Source organism: Microtus ochrogaster, chromosome 4 (assembly GCF_000317375.1).
Source record: "Microtus ochrogaster isolate Prairie Vole_2 chromosome 4, MicOch1.0, whole genome shotgun sequence".
NCBI lineage: Eukaryota > Metazoa > Chordata > Mammalia > Rodentia > Cricetidae > Microtus > Microtus ochrogaster.
This window is the reverse complement of record NC_022011.1, coordinates 51,802,729-51,820,172: the sequence shown is the minus strand read 5'-3', so window position 1 is coordinate 51,820,172 and position 17,444 is coordinate 51,802,729. Positions and strand designations below refer to the sequence as shown.

Genomic DNA, 17,444 nt, shown 5'->3' with positions numbered 1-17,444 from the left:
GACTCAGTCCCAAGGCGTGGACTGGAAGACACGTGTTACCACGGTACTGACCAGTGTGGGGGACATTGGTACAGGTTGCTCGGGATGTAGGGGAGACCCGCTGGGATCAGTAGGTTCTGTACTCCCTTCTCTCCACTAGAACAGCACCTGTGCTAGCACGAGGGGGAGGGCGTCGCCTGCGCCCCTCTCCGCCCAGTCCCCCACTCTTCTCAGATTCCCGTGCTCCGCTCCTTCCCTCCGCCCCCCAGCTCCCCTACAGGTGCCTACTCTTTTCTCAGGTTCTCCCCTTTCCCTTTCCCTTCCCTCTCCTGTCCAGGTGCTCCACTCTCCTCTCCAGCTCGGGCCCCCCACTCCTCTCCTGTCCGGGTCCCCCACTTTCTTAGGTCCTTCCCTCTCCTCTCCAGGTCCTCCCTGCTCTTCTCTTCTCTAAGGTCCCTCTCCGCTCCCTTTGGCCTTCACATTCCTCCCGGCCCTGGTGCTCTGCTCCTCGTATCCCCACAGACGCACCGAAGATCAGACGTCGCCCTCCATGCGCCGCCCGGGGGCGGACCCGGAGGGTCCCTGGACTAGCCGGGCTCCGATTGGCCGCGGAGCTCGGGAAGTGGCGGCCCCTGGGACCACCGACCAATGGGAGCCAGGGGCGGGACCGCGGCGCAAGCGCCGGAAGCGGGGAGGCGACGAAGGCACGTCGCGTCGCCGCGCCGGGTCTCGAGCAGCTGCCAGAGCCAGAGCCGCCGGACGGACCGCCGCCCCCGCCGCGCCATGGCCGAGAGCGACTGGGACACCGTGACGGTGCTGCGCAAGAAGGGCCCCACGGCCGCACAGGCCAAGTCTAAGCAGGTGCCCAGCCCGTGGGGGGCGGCGGGAAGCTGCAGGGCCGCGCGGTGCGCTGCGGTCGCTGGGCCGAGCCTGGGGAATCCGGCAGTGGGTGGGGACCCGAACGGAACGGACGAGGGTGGGGACCTTGTGGGACAACAGGTGGGGATGGAGTAGGAAAAAAGACTGGGACAGAGGGCAGCTGACCTGGGCGAGGCTGGGGCAAGGGTCAGGGGTTGGGGGATGGGATGTGACCCGAGCTCTGGACTGGGACAGGCCTGGGTGGGGACCTGGATGAAGATGGAAACAGGGTTCAGGACAGGTACAAGAGTAAGTCATAGAACCTGGCTCGTCACGAAATGTAGGGTAAGGAGCAGAGGCATTAGGCACAGGAGTCTTGGGAGCCGGGGCAGGGGCAGTCTTCTTGCTGAAGGTTTTGTCCGTACCTGGTATCAGCCTGAGCTGGCATCGCTGGTGGCTTGTTACCCAGGCGATCTCAGCCTATAAAGAGTACTGTCTGAGGCAGTGGTGGCCTCCTGTGGCCTAGTGCCCTCTCCACTTTGCTTTCCCGAGCCCTGAGTGCTGTGGTACCTTGAGGCGTACTGGCCTGCTTTGGTTTAGTTGCTGCATAGGCAAAGCCAAATTCACAAGCCTTTTCTTTTCAAGGGAACATGGAGTCATCCCAAGTGTGTAGAAAGTCTGAACATATTACACAGAGAATGGCTCACAAACCACTTTGCGGAAACATGATGTTACTGTTAGAGGTCCTGTCTCCAGGGAGACTGCAGGGTTCTGCGGGGTATGTCATCTCTCGTTAGGAGCCATACTGGCCGAGGAAGCCATGCCAGCATTCCATTCTTTCCTGCTTTGTAGCAGAGTTTGGAAGAGGAATAGCTCTATTTTCAATAAAGAACCTGTTAGCCTTATATATGTTTGTGTAGATGTGTATAAACATGTATACATACAGAGAGACACACACACATAACTTATTTATTGTGGTGTTGATATCGAATCTAGGACCTGTGTATTTAGTACTAAACAAGTCTTGCCCCGTATCTGACACTGGCCTGGGTTCCCATCTGAGCCTCCTGAGTGCTAGGATCACTGTTGTGTACCACCATACTCAGCTCAAGCCTGACTAGGGTAGAAGTGAGTTGGTTCTTTTAGAGTGGTTTAATGTACATTATTTGGGTATTGAGGGTTTTGTGTACAGTGTTCCTGTTTCTTTGGGGGATACTTTCTGAGGCTACTCAGTGGATGCCTGGACCTGAGTTGTACTGGATCCTGTATGTACTGTGTTTTTCCTACTCAGAAATAACCATGACAGTTTATAAATTGGGGCACAGGGAAGAATAGTGCTAAGTTGGAGAGGTGGCTGGGAGTGGTTAAGAGTGTTGCTGCTCGTGCAGAGGACTCAGGTTCGTGTCCAGGCATGGATGTGGCAATTCACATCTGTCAGTAAGTTCAGTTCTAGGTCTCTGGGGGCACTGTGTGCATGTGGTACATAGACATAAATGCAGGCAAACATTCATACACAGAAAACAAATACATTTTTAAAAAGCCAGGTGTAACTAATGGCTGGGAAAAGCCTGTTAAAACAGTGCACTGTAGTCAGAGTTGTGCAAATGTGGTTTCTCTCTTAGGGTCCTACACTCACCCTTCTTTTAGGGATGGTGTGAAATGATACAGTATCTAAATGGTACCCTAGAGTGATGTCAATCACATAGCCATTGTTAGGTAGCATTAGGCTCCTTCATCATGATTTCTTGACCATAAAGTCTGTTTTGATGCCTAACCAAAGAGGTGGTCAGGTAGATGAGTAAGAGGCAGGTAGCATGCATAGCATGGACACACGTGGACAGAGGCATGGCTTATGTCTCAGGTGAGACAGTGGGGCTGGTATGAAACCGTATCACACCTTGCAGAACATAGAAAATTTTAAAATTATGAATTGTTTGTTACATGGAATTTAATGTTTTGGAACTAAAACTGACCGTGAATCAACCAAACATGGAAAGTAAGACCAGAGTGGGGGCAGAGGACACTCTTGTGATGAGTTTGGATGTTTTAGCCAGCAGTATGTATCAGTCTTTTAAAAGTGAGCAGCATGCAGTTGGCAGACAGCTGCCCGAATTGTGCCCCACACTCCCCCAAAGCTCATTTTGATTGAAAACCACTTTCTGGTTTTCTAGGCCATCTTAGCAGCTCAGAGACGAGGAGAAGATGTGGAGACATCCAAGAAATGTAGGTACTCAAGTTTCCACCCGCAAAGCCAGGATGTGCTGTGGGACGGCTTGCCTGGTGGTATGGTTGGGCAATGCCCTGGGGACCTGTCAGTCAGCGTAGCTCTGGGTGGTGTGACCTCTGCAGGGACTGCTAACTTCTCACTGCTGTGGGAAGATTGAGATTCAGGGCTCTGAGGTCCGTGAAGTCCAGGTCAGCTGGGCCTGGGACCCTGTCAGTCTGGTTTCTCCTGTGCTCCATGCAAACTGACTCTGCTCTGTTCTGCTCACATTGCCTCCAGGGGCTGCTGGCCAGAACAAGCAGCATTCCATCACTAAGAACACAGCCAAGCTAGACCGGGAGACAGAGGAGCTGCATCACGACAGGGTGACCCTGGAGGTGGGCAAAGTGATTCAGCGGGGCCGGCAGAGCAAGGGCCTGACGCAGAAGGACCTGGCCACGGTGAGGCTTTTGCAGCTGCGGAGTGGGGACAGGTGACAGGTGCTTAGACGGTATAGGGAAGGTGGGCTCACTGCACAGCTTTGGGACCTTACCCTAGCACACCCTAAATCCTCTGGGAAAGCCAGGTCAGAGAAGCTGTAGCTCTTTCTTGTACAAGACTTGTTTGTATGGGGGTACCAGGGACCCCAAACAAAGATGGCTGCCTGTGGGTACCTCGTCTGGATTCTGCAGCACATCTTACTGAGCTAGTATGGCTAAGGTGCATCTTTTCTTCAGAAAATCAATGAAAAGCCGCAAGTCATCGCAGACTATGAAAGTGGACGGGCCATTCCGAATAACCAGGTTTTGGGCAAAATTGAGAGAGCCATCGGTGAGTGTCTTCCCTAGCAGTCTTGGACAAGGCATTGCCCTTCTGTAAGGGGTGGCGAGGGCTGAGATGGCAGGCTCCTGTCTTCTTGAGGCCAAACTACTAGAATCCTGCCTAAAGGTTTGAGGCTTAGTGGGACTCCAGAACCCTGAGGAAATGGGGACTTGGGTTCTTCTATAGCTAACATCCAGCCAGAACACACTGTTCTCAGGGTGCCTACATGGCACATGGCTTACCTCTGCAGTGCACCTCCATGAGGCCCAGTGCAGTGTTCCAGTTCTTCTGGGACAAGACATCCAGATGTTTGTCTTCTCATCTTTTCAGATTTTGTTATTTTTACTTATTTATTTTTTTCTGTCTGTCCTGGAACTATGTAGACAAGGCTGGCCTTGAACTCACAGAGATCTGCCTGCCTTTGCCTCCTATGCGCATTAAAGGCGTGCACCACCACGTCTGGCTTAGATTTTATTTTTTATGTAGAGTCTCTCTGTAGCTCAGACTGGCCTCAAACTCACACCAGTCCCCCTACCTCAGTCTCCTGAGCTCTGGGATTGCTGGAGTGGGCCCCCATGGCCCCCATGGCCAGCCTGGCCCACACTCAGATGTGAAAGCCACCCTGTGTGGAGGCTTTGTGAGGCAAGTGGATGATGGGAAGCTCGGGCAGAGCAGGGAGGTTGGGAAGGTGCAGGAAGCTGCAGAGTGGTCAGCATCTTGCTGGCTCGTTGTTTCAGGCCTCAAGCTCCGGGGGAAGGACATCGGGAAGCCTATCGAGAAGGGGCCGAAGGCGAAATGAACACAAAGCCTCGAAGCCAGTGGTTCCGGCTGAGCTCTTCTGGCTGGTCCCCCAGGACCACCAGCACTGCCGTGGGTCTCCTCACATGGTTAAACGGAACACGGGGGTCAGGCCTGTGTGCCCCCTCAACCCATACCTGCTGTCAAACAAAGCAAAACCTTGCAAAGTGATAGCCTCTTGGCTTTTTCCTCCCTGCCTTCTGACCTCAGCAGGGGTGCGGACTTGCACCTTCTGTCCCTTGGACAGCTGGCTGCAGTGGGGAGTTCGGTTCTGGGGAGTTAAAGAATTCCCTGGGAGGTAGTGCCTGGGAGGAGGTGATTGTCTTCTAAGAGCTCGTGTTCTGCTGGAGAGAAACAGAGCCTAGCATTCTGCAGTCCCCAGTTCTCTCTTCATTGTAGATCATGTTGTAGGGGATAAGAGCAGGCATCCTTCGTGGTAGATACCTCACAGGGACCTGAGGAATTTGAAAGTTCTTTCCCTGTCTGCTCAGAGAAGTGGACATCAGTCAGCTCTGTGATACCTGAAGATACAGGGTGGTACCATGTCGCTCGCACCATGTGGTAACCTCTTTCCCATGGAGCTGGGTTTTGGACAGACAGAAGCCTAGCTTGGAACATAACGGTATCTGTGGCAAGGACAGGTTTCCTTGGACAGGAAAGGAGCTCCTGATTGCTGAGGTGTGGGTGTCCATGCCCCTTCCCTCAGGGCCCTCAGTCCTCAGTGAGGCCACAGCTGAGGGTTTATGTGGAAGATGGCACTTCAGAAACTGTTCCTGGAACAGGTGTGTCACCAGCACATCACCAGGATCCTGGGCCAGGGTGGCAGCCCAAGATCTCTTCTCACGTCTTTAGTCCAATCCTGCTGTAAGACATGATGGCCATACCCACTGATCTCAGCGCCACCACTTGCATTTCTCACCATACCAGTTTCATGGCACCATGTCCAGTTGCTTTTACACTCCCATTTTCCTGCATCTATGGGGTGATCCCATCCTCACGGCATAAAATCATCTGGTAAGTTAGAAGCAGAGCCCATTCCTTGCTGGCTAGGGTGGTGAATCCAGTAATTTCTGAGTTGCACCAAAAGCAATGAGGGGGTTCCACATCCACTCCCTGAATTTTGTCTCTGGTCTTGAACCTTGGCGGCCATGATATATCATGCCAAGTACAGTGTATATGAAATGCAGTCTGAAAGCTTGGGTTGCTCTCACTGGTGAAGAACATTTATTCACAGTGCAAGGATCCCTCTACCCTTGATCACACCAGAGGGCAAAGTCACCAGATGGAGGAAGAGCTGTAGAAACTAAGCATGACCCAATCCGTACATCCAGGCCCAAATGGAGGTTAGGCATCTGAGGGCTGAATGCTGTGGGAGTTGGCATGAGGGGCCAGGCCTTGTCTGGTTGGGGAGCTGCTGGTGATGGATTCTGGGAGGGTAACTTGATCCTAGGAAGAAGGAGGAATATTGGACAACTGCCGTTGAAAGACAGCCTGGACCTGGACAGGTAGGGCAAGGTGCCTCTTCTTGAGTCCAGCCCACCACTGCTTTCCCATCATCGAGCATGGAGACAGAATCTCCCACTTGCCCACATCTGGGGGTTCCTACCGCATTGAAGAGAATATTGTCAAAACCAGAGGATGCTGTATCTGTACTCCTATGAAAGGGGAAGCGCTTCTGTAGCCAACGCCAACCCCCAAGGCCCAGGAGCACCAGGAACACGAAGAAGAGGAGGGCCCCACCAACAGCAACTGGCACAGACACAGCTGCTGCCATTTCACCTGAGGGCAGAGAGGGTACTTGGGTTCTCCAAACAGCTCCCAGTCCTTGTGTCAGGGTTCTGTTTCCAGGACTGCTGGCAAGGAATGAGCCTGGGCTGTCTAATGCCTCCAGCCCTTGCTGGCTTCCAGGTTTGCCTTATTCATGTCAGCACAGTACTGCAGAGCTGCTCCACCTCTTCCTCCCAGCGTGATGGCAGCCAGTGACTGCCAAACACAGCTCCCATTGTGGTCTCCAGCTTAGCCTGGCAGCTCCTTCGAGACAGTTCTCACCCAGGAGACAGTGAAAGCTGGTACAGCCCCTGTGTACAGCCCACCCCTTGTGGGTACGGTTCTGTGAGGCATAGGCAGGAGAGCACAGAACCCAGTCCTGGTTCAGCTGGCTTCCTGAGCTGGGCACAGTACTTGCAGCCATCTCAGCCATCCTGGGCCCAGTGCTTACCCTGGCTAGGTGCAGGCTGCTGGCAGTGCTGTCCTGCCAAGTACTCCACATCATCTAGGGCTATGGGCCCCAGAGCTGGCTGGCCACCCAGAGTGGCTTCAAAAACAATCTGATGGGGAAGGGAAAGCTGATGAGTATCTGCAGGGACCGGAGAGGGAGGGAGGACAGCTGCCCTGGGAACTCACCTGGAACTCCTCAGAGCTGGACACTTGGATCTGGGCTCGTATCCACTGGTGCCGCAAGCGCCCTCCCTGGCTCCACACAGCTAGCTGGCCTCGGGCACTGCTCAAAAGCACCCTCAACTCGCCCTTATCTGAGAGCAGGGACCAGGGCAGGTCAGCTCAGCTTCCTGGAGGATACCTTTGTGCTTAACCTGAGCCACGGTTCCCATACACCCAGGACCCAGCCACTCACAGAAATGCTCAGGAAAGCCCATGTAGTACCAGAAGCGGAGGCAGGAGGCTGTGGTTGCTGGCAGTGGCTCACTGCGCAGCCAGGCTGCTTGGCCCCCAGGACCGAGCACGCTGGTTTCAAAGAAAGAAAAGTGGCCTGGAAATGAGAGGGTGGATGTGCTGGCTCACTTGACGTGATGGTCTCTAACTTGAGGAACGTTGAGTGAACACAGCCCCGGTCCCACTACAGCCAGTGCGCACCTGCCTCTGTACCCAGGGTATGGTCCACTGTGGGTCTGGGGTAGCGCGATGGGGTGGCTCCACTGCTCCAGTCCCAGCTGTACCCACCTAGGCTGGGCCAAGCCTGGTAACTCCACCCACACAGGCCAGATTCAAAGTCACAGGACCCTGCAAGGAACTAACAGGTAAGCAGAGCTGCCCCAGTAAGCATCACCATGCCTGGGGCAGGGCCAGGTGGGGGCAAAACGCAGAGAATTGTTTTTGCCATAGAAATGTACTCAGGCCACAGCAAGCTGCTCACCTGGCTGAGCACAGGGCCCATCTCGGAGGAGGAGGTCATCCAGAGCCATGTAGGAACGCTCCACACCTGCGGCCACGGCCTCAAACACTACCTACAGGGTGCCGAGCCACAGATCACGCAGGCTGGTCTAGCAACTCTTGAGGATGACAGAGGTTCCCTCGCCCCGCCCAGGCACTCACCCTCCAGGCCTGCTCGGCCTGCACATTCACACTGCCCAGACGCCAGGCAAATCCACCATGGGCACTGATGCTGAGCTCCTGACGCCTTGTGTCCTCTTCCACGTGGACCCTCAGGGTGCCTACCCACCGAGAACCAGCCAGGTTAGCTGCCTTAGGGGTTCCCTAGTTGTGGACGGGCCCTTCCCTTTTCTGTAGCCCCTCACCTGGGTTATGAAGGCTAAAATGGTACCAGAAGGTCAGGCAGGCAGGCTGGGTCAGGGGCTGGTGCTCCTCTGAGGTCAGAAAGGCCACATGACCCTTGGGCAGTACATTTGGACTGGTGTCCACCACCATGTAGTACCCTGGGGGAAGGGAGACCAGCATCAGCTTGCTTTCCCCTGGCCAGCCCTTTGTACCTCCATCCCAGCCAGAGCAGTACCTTGGGCTGTTTCTGTGGTATGGTCTATCCAAGGACCCCAAGGAGCATGGCCTGAGGCATTACTCTGGCGCTTCCACAGCCCTAAGCCCCCTGGAGAGAAGCCGCAGTCAGAGTCTTCAAAGGAACAGCTCTTGGGGGCCCAGCAGGGGCCTGGCCGCACAGCTATGTCATCCAGGGCCATTGTGCCATGGTACCCATCCCGGAGGCCTTCAAACAGCAGCTGAGGGTAGAGAGTGGTAATTGGCGGGGGCCAACCCTACACCATCTACCAAGTGCCAAGCTCACCCTCACCTGGTACTTGGTTCTAGCCTCTAGCTGGTGGTGAAGAGTGACCCAAGCCTGGTGCCAGCGGTTGCCATGGGTGCCCAACCTGGACCACAGTAGTGTGTCTTCCTCCCCATCCTTCCTCATGGCCAGGCGCAGTGTCCCTGAAGAGGAGTGGAGTTTAAAGGGGAGCAGATCCCAACTCCTGGTGCCTCAGGCTGCAGTGGGCGCCAGGTACATGCAGAGGGTCTAACAGCTCAGACTCACCAATCTGGGGCCCATACAGATGGTACCAGAAGCTGAGACATTCCTTGGGGGCAAGCGGCACCTGGGGTCTTGTAAGCAAGAGAGCACCTTGTCCACGAGCGGGTGGGTCTGTGGGATCCAGGAACATGAAGAAACCTACAAGGGATGGAAAGCTGAGCTGCAGAAATGCTCTCCCAGTTTGCGCTCCCCTCCCAGGCCTCAGAGAACCATGGGAACTCCCCTACCTTGGCCAGTGGTGTGGTCGTACTCAGAGCCATGGCTTCTTACACGGTGCCAGTGGGCATCTGTGAGGTGGCTTGTGTGCCAGCTGCATGAGTCCCGTTCAAAGTTACAGGAGACCTCTGGGAGTGGGGTGGGGTGGGGTGAGGTCAGCACCCCACCCCTGACCCCCATTCCCACTGTGATAAGGATTAGAGATTGATGGGTAGAGATGGGAGGTGGGCAGGAGAGACCTTGGTCACTCTTAGTGGTCACTGTGGGGTCGCAGTCTCTCAGGGTCACATTATCCACCCCAGCCCTCTGCTGGCCAGGGCCATCCAAGTCCACCAGACTGACGAACTCCAGCTTTGAGCAGGTAGAGGGAAAGGACTGTAAGCTAGGGGCAGGCTCATTACAGATTCCCCATCCTGGATTGCTGTCCTCACCTGGAATGGTCGATGGCGTGCTCCAAGAAGAACCTTCTCCACCGTCCATCTCCCGCTGCTGCTGCTTGGGGCCTGCCACACCATCTCCCGGAAGCCATTCTGTACCACAACCAGTGCCAAGAAACCTGGCCAAGGGAGTTTGTGTGGGTGGGTCATCCTCAGACCCTGTCCACATGCAGGTGGCTCCCAGGGCCAAAAGGCATGTAGTACCTTGGGGATGACTGTGAAAACAATAGGCCATGTGGAGTTCACAGTGAGGACCAGAGGGGCCCAGGGCAGGTGTGAGAGCCCGGGCCTCAGATCTTAGCTGCCCCCAGGCCTTCTGCAGAGACAGGAAGTGCCCTATGGGAAGAGCAAGGTACCCCTCACTGCTCTGGTATCCCTGTCTTACACACACTCCCCAAGAGGGGGCTCCTGTGGGAAAGTGGCCTCACCAGGAACATCCCAGTTGGCATCCCTGGCAGGCTTCCTGTTCTGGACTTCAACCCGTTGCCACTGCAGCTTTCCTATACTGATGTCCTCCCAGCCCCCGGCAGAGGCGGACTCAAAGTCTGTGGTGCCTGCAACAACAGTAGCCTGCTCTGGAAGGCAGCAAAGCCCAGCTCCCTGGCCTGCCCGGGCCCCCTGCACACACGGAACCCAGGCTCTGCCCGGCCTCACCACACTTCCACTCATCCTCGCCCTCGGCGCACTGCTGCTGGAAATCACAGAGCTGCTCCGGGGGCACACACAGCTCTCCACAGGAGAGATGCCCTGGCTCGCAGGCGTTCTGGGGCAGCCTGATGGACGTCTGGGGACAGAGCATGATGACTGCAGAGTGGACACACCTGGAGTAGGACTGGGGTCGGGCTGGAGTGGGTGAGGACCTGGCTTTACCTGGGCAGGCCAGGGGAGGGCCTTGGGCATATCACCGGGAGCAAGTCTGCAGTAGTTGGATATGATGAGGTCATCCAAGCCCACAATGCCTCCTGGACCAGTCTCCCCAGCTAGGAGGATCTGAGGACAGGGAGGGCTCAGGAAGGGCCAAGCATTATTCTGTCCTGTCTTCCTTCTTATATGCCCCCTCCCCCGCACCCCTGCACTGTTCACTGCCAGACACCCTCAACCTCTCCCACTGAGCAGCCCTCAAGAGTGACAAGGCATGCCATGTTCTGCGCATGCTCTAGCAGGGTTCCCTGGATCCCACCCCCGATCCCAGCCTCACTCGGAATGGGTGGGCACTCTGAATGTCAACCCGGTCTCTGACCCAGGCCGTCCCCAGCTCTCCACGGTGGCTCCGCAGGAGGACAGGAGCCTGGGTGGCGTTGAGCCCCTGTGCCTGCAGGAACAGCTGCAAGCGGCTGGCCTCAGATCCATGCAGGTAGTAATAGAAGGTGAGCTGAAAGAGAAGACATCTCTGGCTGCCAGGGCCCTCTGGCATCTAAACAACCAGGAAGGGCAACCCCACGTGTCTCTTTTTGTTTCGCACACCCATCTTACCGAGCAGTTGTAAAGGACTGAGGCTTGGAACTCAGGGCTAAAGAGGACGGCAGCGGTGCCAGGCTTGGCCTCAGAGACTAGGAAGAACCCTGTGAGGGAGGACAAATGTGGGCCAGGGTCACTGGGAGAGAGATGGATGGACAGGGCCATGTCCAGGGTCCCTTGGAGACCTCACCATATGCACTGTTCTGGCTGTGATCTCGGTGGGGCCAGGCAGGGCTCACCACGCTGCCAGCACTGCAGTTCCGGGTCCAGTTCTCCAACTGGTTCCATGGTCCCAGGCCCGTCTCAAAGTCAGTGGCCATGTGGTGGCCTAAGGAGTGGGGTCGAGACATTATCAGGGCCACTGAGCAGGACTTTATGTCGTCAGACGGCCCTGGTTCCAGGGAGACACTGGCTGTCCCATCTGGAATGGCTATGCCCATGTCTGCTTTCCTGGACTAGCCCCAGTGGTTTTTGAAGGACCCAGAGATCAAGGTCCAGCCTCCCTGTCTCATTCTGTAGTCCCTCACCCTGCCCGGCCCAGGATGGCCCCAGCCTCACTGCAGATGAGCGGGTCTTCGTCAGATCTGTCCCCACAGTTGTCTTCACTGTCACACAGCTGGTGGGGCTCCACACAGGCCTTGTTCTGGCAGTGGTGCTGTCCCAGGGGGCAGCTGGCCTGAGGGACTGGGGTGGAAGATAGTTAGGCCACTGTGGCCTCAGGGAGGTGGGCAGTGAGGGTCTCCCAGCTTTGGACAGGGTGAGCTACTGTCTTACCAGGCAGCCCACAGTCCCGGAACTCCACATCATCCAAGGCCACGGCACCCCTGTGTGTGGCATTTCGGGTGGCAGAAAATGTCACCTGGAGAGAGGAAAAGGGTCCTTAGGACCTAGGCCAGTGCCCAGAACCTCCCCATGGTCCCCAGCCTGGAAGACCATCCAGCTTACTTTGAAGTCACCCTGGACACGGCCAGTGTTCACTGCCAGCCGCTGCCAACCAGGACCCCAGGGTCCCGAGCTTTGCCACAGGGTCAGTGTCTCCACACCATGAATCAGCTCCAGTCGCAGCTCAGCAGCATCTGCAGTGTTTCTGAGTGGTCCTGGGGCGTCTTCAACCCCTGGTGCCTCCTTCCCGCCCACGAGCTGTACCCCAGCCCTCATCCTGGAGTATCCTCCTGTTTCTGTAGCCCCCCTTCCTCGCCCAGCCACAGCACGCACCTCGAGAAGCTGTGTGGTACCAGAGCCTCAGTTCACAGGTAGGGGCTGCCTCACGCATGACAGGGGAGCGCAGAGTGGCAGTGGCCGCCTCCTTCCCATGGTGGGTTCCCACAGCCATGTACCAGCCTGGCCCAAGGTGAAAGGTTAGGTGGCCAGACAGGAAGCCAAGCTGGGAGAACAGGGTGCATGTTCAGGGATTCCCTAGGTGTTACCCAAGTCAGTGCCCTGTGTGTGGTCAGAATGAGGCCCAGGACCACCCAGCACTGCTCCTGCCCGGTCTCGAAGCCAGCTGTAGCCGGAGGTGCTGATATCCCGCCAGCCACAGGAGTCCTGCTCGAAGCTGCAGGAGAAAGGGCTACTCGGGGAGGTCGAGGCACCGTGGAAACCTACGAGAATGAGTGCTCAGCGGTCTGCCTTCACACCGCCACTCCCTGCCACTCCCACCCGACCAGCTCACCACACTGGGCTTCATCTGAACAGTCTCCGCAGTCACACACAAAGTTGCATACGGCTTCGACAGGACTTCTGCAGTGGCCGGGGACCCAGGTCTTGCCTAGGGACTGCGCAGCTGGCAGAGTAAGAACCAAGTGAGCGGAGGGCAAGGGGACTGGCTGCTTTTATTTTTTAAACACACATATATGTATGTATGTATGTGTGTACATGTATGTGCTATGCAACAGGTGTAGAGGTCAAAGGACAACTGAGGTGGGAACCATTTATTTCCTTCCACCATGTGGGGCCCAGGGATTGCATAAACACCATCAGGCTTGACAGCAAATGTCTTTACCTTCTGTGAAGACATTTACAGCCATGAGTGGCAACCCCAGACCCGACTGACTTCAGGGTTAAGCCCTATGAGATCACATAGAGAGGAACCTGGCATCTGCCAAGAACTGCCACTGAGGCTCTACATCAAAAGCAGACAAAATGCATTCCCCTTCCCAGTCCCACAGAGCCCCTGCATGCCAGAGAGGGGAAACGGCTCTTAACAAGAAACACCCCATATGGAAGGCACAGGAGCCCACATAACTAGGAATTAGAAGCGTTTCCAGTAAGTAGGGTCTCCCTACTCCCCCAAAAGACATACTGAGCTGGGCAGTTGGCGCACGCCTTTAATCTCAGCACTCGGGAGGCAGAGGCAGGCAGATCTCTGTGAGTTCGAGGCCAGCCTGGTCTGCAAGAGTTTGTTCCAGGACAACTAGGACTGTAACACAGACAAACTGTCTCAAAAATCCAAACCAAACCAAACCAAGACACACTGAAGATGACCAAGGAACTTCCACATGTTCCACAATGGGAAAGTGGCAGGCAACGGCTCTCAGAGAGCTGGGTAGATGGTCACCTACGATGGCCCGTGGCCTCTCCTCTAGGACAGCGAGATAAGATTTACATGGGCAATGTCAAGCCCAGTTGGCTTGTGTTGGATGCCCTCATTGTAGACAACACGCTTCTGACAAGTTCCTGTATATGCTCTGACACCAACTGGGTCCAGACAGTAGTTTACTTACCCATAAACAGGGCCACGGTTGAAAGGAGGTGGCTAGGCAGGTGCATGGCCAGGCTGGAGGGAGGATGTCCTGGTGGTAGTGAGGCTGTGTAGCCTAGAGGAGCCTTTACTCAGTGATCAGTCTACAGTGGCCTCACAGGCTGACTTAGCTCTCAGTGGAAAGGGCTCAGCTCCTTTATACCTGCAGTCCCTCGGCTGGGTCCCATCCAGTGATGACAGGCCGAGCATCGGCTGTAAAAGTATCTCTAGAAGGGGGCCCTGCTTGGCTCTTTCTGACCAAAGGTCAGGTCATGAGCATCCTGTGCATCCACCCAGCCCTGCCCTGCCCTGCCCTTCCCACTGGAAGCTTCTATTGGAATGTGGAGAGGTTGGGGACCCCACTTGCAAGGCTCTAAGATTCTCAGATGAGGCCTTCAGCCCCGCCCTGGTGCGGACCAAGGATGTCAGGGCGGTCTACTCAAGGGCTACACATGGCTTCCTTCACTCTGTGCTCAGGGGATCAGAGCAGGATAAGTCCAGCATCGACAGCCTGTCTCTGTGGACCAGAACAAGTCCCATGTCAGGATACCACCTGCAACTCAAGCTGTGTCACCCTGCCAACTATTCTGGTGTGTGTGCATGTGTGTGTGCGTATGCGACAAGGTCTCATGTGGCCCAGGCTGCCCTGAACTCACTATGGGGATAACTTCTGATCCCCCTGCCTCCACCTACGATTAAAGATGTCTTTGCCACACTTAGCTTATGCAGTACTCCAGACTGGACATGGGGATTTCGTGTATACCAGGCAAGCACTCCAACCAACCAGGCTCCATCTTGAGCCTCCTGTTCGCCTTTAAAACCTGTCCTGAGCAGCCATGTGCTAGGTGGCCCACGATAGGAAAGTCTTGATGAACACACAAGCTCATTTTCCCACAGTTGAGGCAGGAGGGATGTCGGAGTTTTGAAGAGCTTGTCATATGGAGCTAGGCTCTGCCTACGACTTATTTTACTGTGACCTTGGGGCTTGTCTGACTTGAGCCTGTCTGCTGGCCTATACAAGGGTATCTCAGTAAGGTCTACTAGCAGTCTACAGGGACATCATGAGCTAACAAAGGCTGGCCCAAGTGTGTGGTAAGGGATCCCCCAGCCCTGGCTTTCCCTAGTACCCACTATAAAGGCACACTGTGCACTGGGACTTCTTAGAGCAGGGATTAAGTTTGTCCCTATCCTGTTCAGTGAGGTGGCGTTGGTACAGAGACTTAGGCTCACGGGGTGTGAATGGCCCAGGGACTTAGACACATACGAGGTCAGAGATCCTGAGTGAGTAAGACACAGGCAGTTAGCGTGCAGCCGCAGGGTCTTAAGGATTGTGGGTACTGTGTTTCTTCCCTGCTGGCTGACCACTCAGAGGTATCAGGCTGGGACTGAGAACAGACGGACAATGCAGCCAGCCTATCAGCTAGCCAGGAGAGTGGTGGCAGGACCCTTTTCTGCTGGTATTCCTAGAACTACAGGAAGGGGGCATCTGTGGGCACCCCAGGAATTGACTTCTTGTGCAAGATCTTGTGGGGCCTCCTTTCAGATGTCCTTGGGGATAGCAGCTTCATGGAGGAGCAATCAGGCCATAAATGGCAGCAACTCAGGGGCCCCTTACCTGAATCCAAAGGGCTGAGTATGCATCAACAGTCCCCAGGGCCTCCTGGAGCTGAGCAGGTATATCCTGGGGCAACCCAAAGGTAGCAAAGCTAAGACACAAGTCAGGGACTAGCAGGCTTATCAAAGCTTTTAATTCCTATGGACCAGACTGTTCTGGCTTCCGAGGCCTGGCAGGTGGCATGTTGCCAAAAGTACAAAAGGAAAGCACGGGGCCAGTCCTTCAAGAGACGACACAGCAAGAGCAGAGTCCTGACTTAGTTGCTGGGGAGCAGGGCCTCAGTAGCCATCGTCAGCCCAGGTGACCTCATAATCAGGATACTTGGCTTTGATCTTCTCAGTTGAAACCGAGTGCTGGGCACGACCATAACCCTAAAGAGAAGATGACCACTAGTCTGCCTGGTCTTTTGCTTTCTGAGTCCACCCAGCAGGCACACTAATAGCAGGCAGGGGAAAAGTAACCAAACCCTACCATCCTAACCATGCTGGGAACTGAATGGGCTGGGTAGGTGATGCCTGAGGCTTCAGGGTGGTCTTTATGGAAAAAGATGGAGATGGCCAGGGCTTTGAGTTTGACCCCAGCACTGACTGCCTCAAGCCTCCCCGCCCCCAAAGAGCCAGGACACAGACCCAGGAGGCTCTACGATGAGGGAGTACAGCCCAAGGCAGGTGGCTTCCAACCACCCTGATGTCATATGGGAAATGTGGGGAAAGGAAGTCACAGCCTTGAAGGGTTCTGTAGCTTCAAACTTGTGAGTCCCAGAGGTGGTGTAAGTAGCAGGTCGGGGAGTCACGCTCACAAGGTCAGTCTGGCCTAAGGGACTGGGGACCGGAGCTCACCATAGAGTAGCCATACACGTGTATCTTCCTGTCCTGGCTTTGATGGGAGATGCGTCCGCCGCCTAGGCACTCACAATCATAGCCATTCTTTTGCAGCTCGCCTGACACTTTGTCATAAATATCCGCTGGAGTGGGGAGAGGGGGCTTAGGATATGCCCTAGTCGCCATTGTTGGCCCCATAATGGATTCTAGGGCTGGATATAGGGGTTTGAAGCTCCAGGTCTTGGTGGTCTTTTTCCCAGTGGAGATGAGCCCCTCCCCCGCAGGCACAAGGATGAACGGAAGATACTTTCGAAGAGGGAGAGGGGACTAAAAAGGGTCCGGTCTCGCACTCCTTTCTGCCCCAAACCCCGACTTTTCTAGGTCAGCCTGGCTAAGTGTTAGTACAAGGCACGGTACATTAGCATTCACAGCTCCGCCACCAGCAACTGCAAGGTTCAGGCCCCGCCCCTAACCTTCGTCCCACCCCACAGGCACAGAGGCCCCGCCCTCACCGTGGTACTCTGCCCATTTGTATCCACGCACGATTTCCTTGCACTCCTTCGTCGGATCCTCGGAGGGCGATGCTAAGTGGACTCGAATCAGCACGTACTTGAAGACGCCATCTGAGTCGATGTCCACATCAGGAATCTGAGCGAGGTCCGCCGCCATGTTCCCCGAAGCGCTTGGCCTCAGGACCCCAGAACCCCTTTCCAAGCCCGACGGAGGCCTTAGCGTGCGGGAGGCGGGCCCTTTGGCAGCCCCGGCCAATCCCGTGAGGGGATGTTTCCCGAGGCCCAGAGCCTCAGCCAGTTGTACTTCTGGTCTGAGGCATGGACTAGCCAATTGCAACCCAGTTCTTTGCAGCTTTGAGATCTTGAGTCGCTGTTAAAGGAGCTGCGATCTAGGGAAATCAGTGATGCTGTAAGTCAAGTTGCTGGAGGTGGGGCAGCAAAAGAGGATGCACTGCTCCACTCCTGGGTCCTAGGGCTTCAGTTTCCTAGCATAAACCATTAAATCAGAAGTCTTCTTTTCCCCAACATTCGTAAGCCGGAGGACCTCTCTCCCCTCAGGCTTCCCCCTCCACAATAACCACACGTCCAAGGTTTCCCGTTGCCAAACTTCTACGCCCCAGACGCTCACCACCACCATCACCACCGTCACCACCATCACCACCATCACCACCACCATCACCACCACCACCACCACCACCACCACCACCAC

General features: G+C 55.6%; 3 protein-coding genes across 3 annotated transcripts in view; 1 reads left to right on the top strand and 2 right to left on the bottom strand.

The window, feature by feature from the left end:
• The first annotated feature begins 670 nt into the window (after window positions 1–670).
• On the top strand, window positions 671–4,833 carry Edf1 (endothelial differentiation related factor 1). Its single transcript, XM_005346291.2, has 5 exons — window positions 671–840; window positions 3,009–3,060; window positions 3,341–3,501; window positions 3,778–3,871; window positions 4,600–4,833. The coding sequence occupies exons 1-5, from the start codon at window positions 763–765 to the stop codon at window positions 4,659–4,661; spliced, it is 447 nt and encodes a 148-aa protein (XP_005346348.1). The 5' UTR covers window positions 671–762; the 3' UTR covers window positions 4,662–4,833.
• Window positions 4,834–5,009: 176 nt separating this feature from the next.
• Window positions 5,010–12,879, bottom strand: Mamdc4 (MAM domain containing 4; the record flags this gene model as incomplete). The annotated part of the gene is made up of 28 exons (XM_026789411.1): window positions 5,010–6,106; window positions 6,267–6,439; window positions 6,879–6,987; window positions 7,064–7,191; window positions 7,293–7,427; window positions 7,532–7,678; window positions 7,812–7,902; window positions 7,991–8,109; window positions 8,194–8,331; window positions 8,409–8,628; window positions 8,700–8,836; window positions 8,940–9,074; window positions 9,164–9,280; window positions 9,392–9,503; window positions 9,584–9,708; window positions 9,794–9,925; window positions 10,018–10,143; window positions 10,244–10,373; window positions 10,460–10,579; window positions 10,788–10,961; window positions 11,063–11,151; window positions 11,238–11,375; window positions 11,606–11,731; window positions 11,822–11,906; window positions 11,993–12,123; window positions 12,263–12,388; window positions 12,475–12,648; window positions 12,720–12,879. Coding segments are annotated over 28 exons (3,699 nt in total), but the record flags the coding sequence as incomplete, so codon positions are not given.
• Window positions 12,880–15,517: 2,638 nt separating this feature from the next.
• Phpt1 (phosphohistidine phosphatase 1) overlaps window positions 15,518–17,444 on the bottom strand; it is a 2,262-nt gene continuing 335 nt past the window's right edge. Inside the window, exons 2-4 of the mRNA XM_005346289.3 lie at window positions 16,736–17,124; window positions 16,242–16,366; window positions 15,518–15,773 (exon numbers count right to left, since the gene is read on the bottom strand). Of these exons, the coding sequence (XP_005346346.1) occupies window positions 15,681–15,773; window positions 16,242–16,366; window positions 16,736–16,892 (375 nt within the window). The 5' untranslated portion in view covers window positions 16,893–17,124 and the 3' untranslated portion in view covers window positions 15,518–15,680. The remainder of the gene's footprint in view (window positions 15,774–16,241; window positions 16,367–16,735; window positions 17,125–17,444) is intronic.

Excerpts from the sequence above, each read along its gene's own strand:
- Edf1 (XM_005346291.2), top strand. The coding sequence starts at position 763 with ATGGCCGAGAGCGACTGGGACACCGTGACGGTGCTGCGCAAGAAGGGC. Across the intron at positions 3,061-3,340 it reads TGTGGAGACATCCAAGAAAT|GGGCTGCTGGCCAGAACAAG; the intron begins GTAGGTACTCAA and ends CATTGCCTCCAG. Across the intron at positions 3,872-4,599 it reads CAAAATTGAGAGAGCCATCG|GCCTCAAGCTCCGGGGGAAG; the intron begins GTGAGTGTCTTC and ends TCGTTGTTTCAG.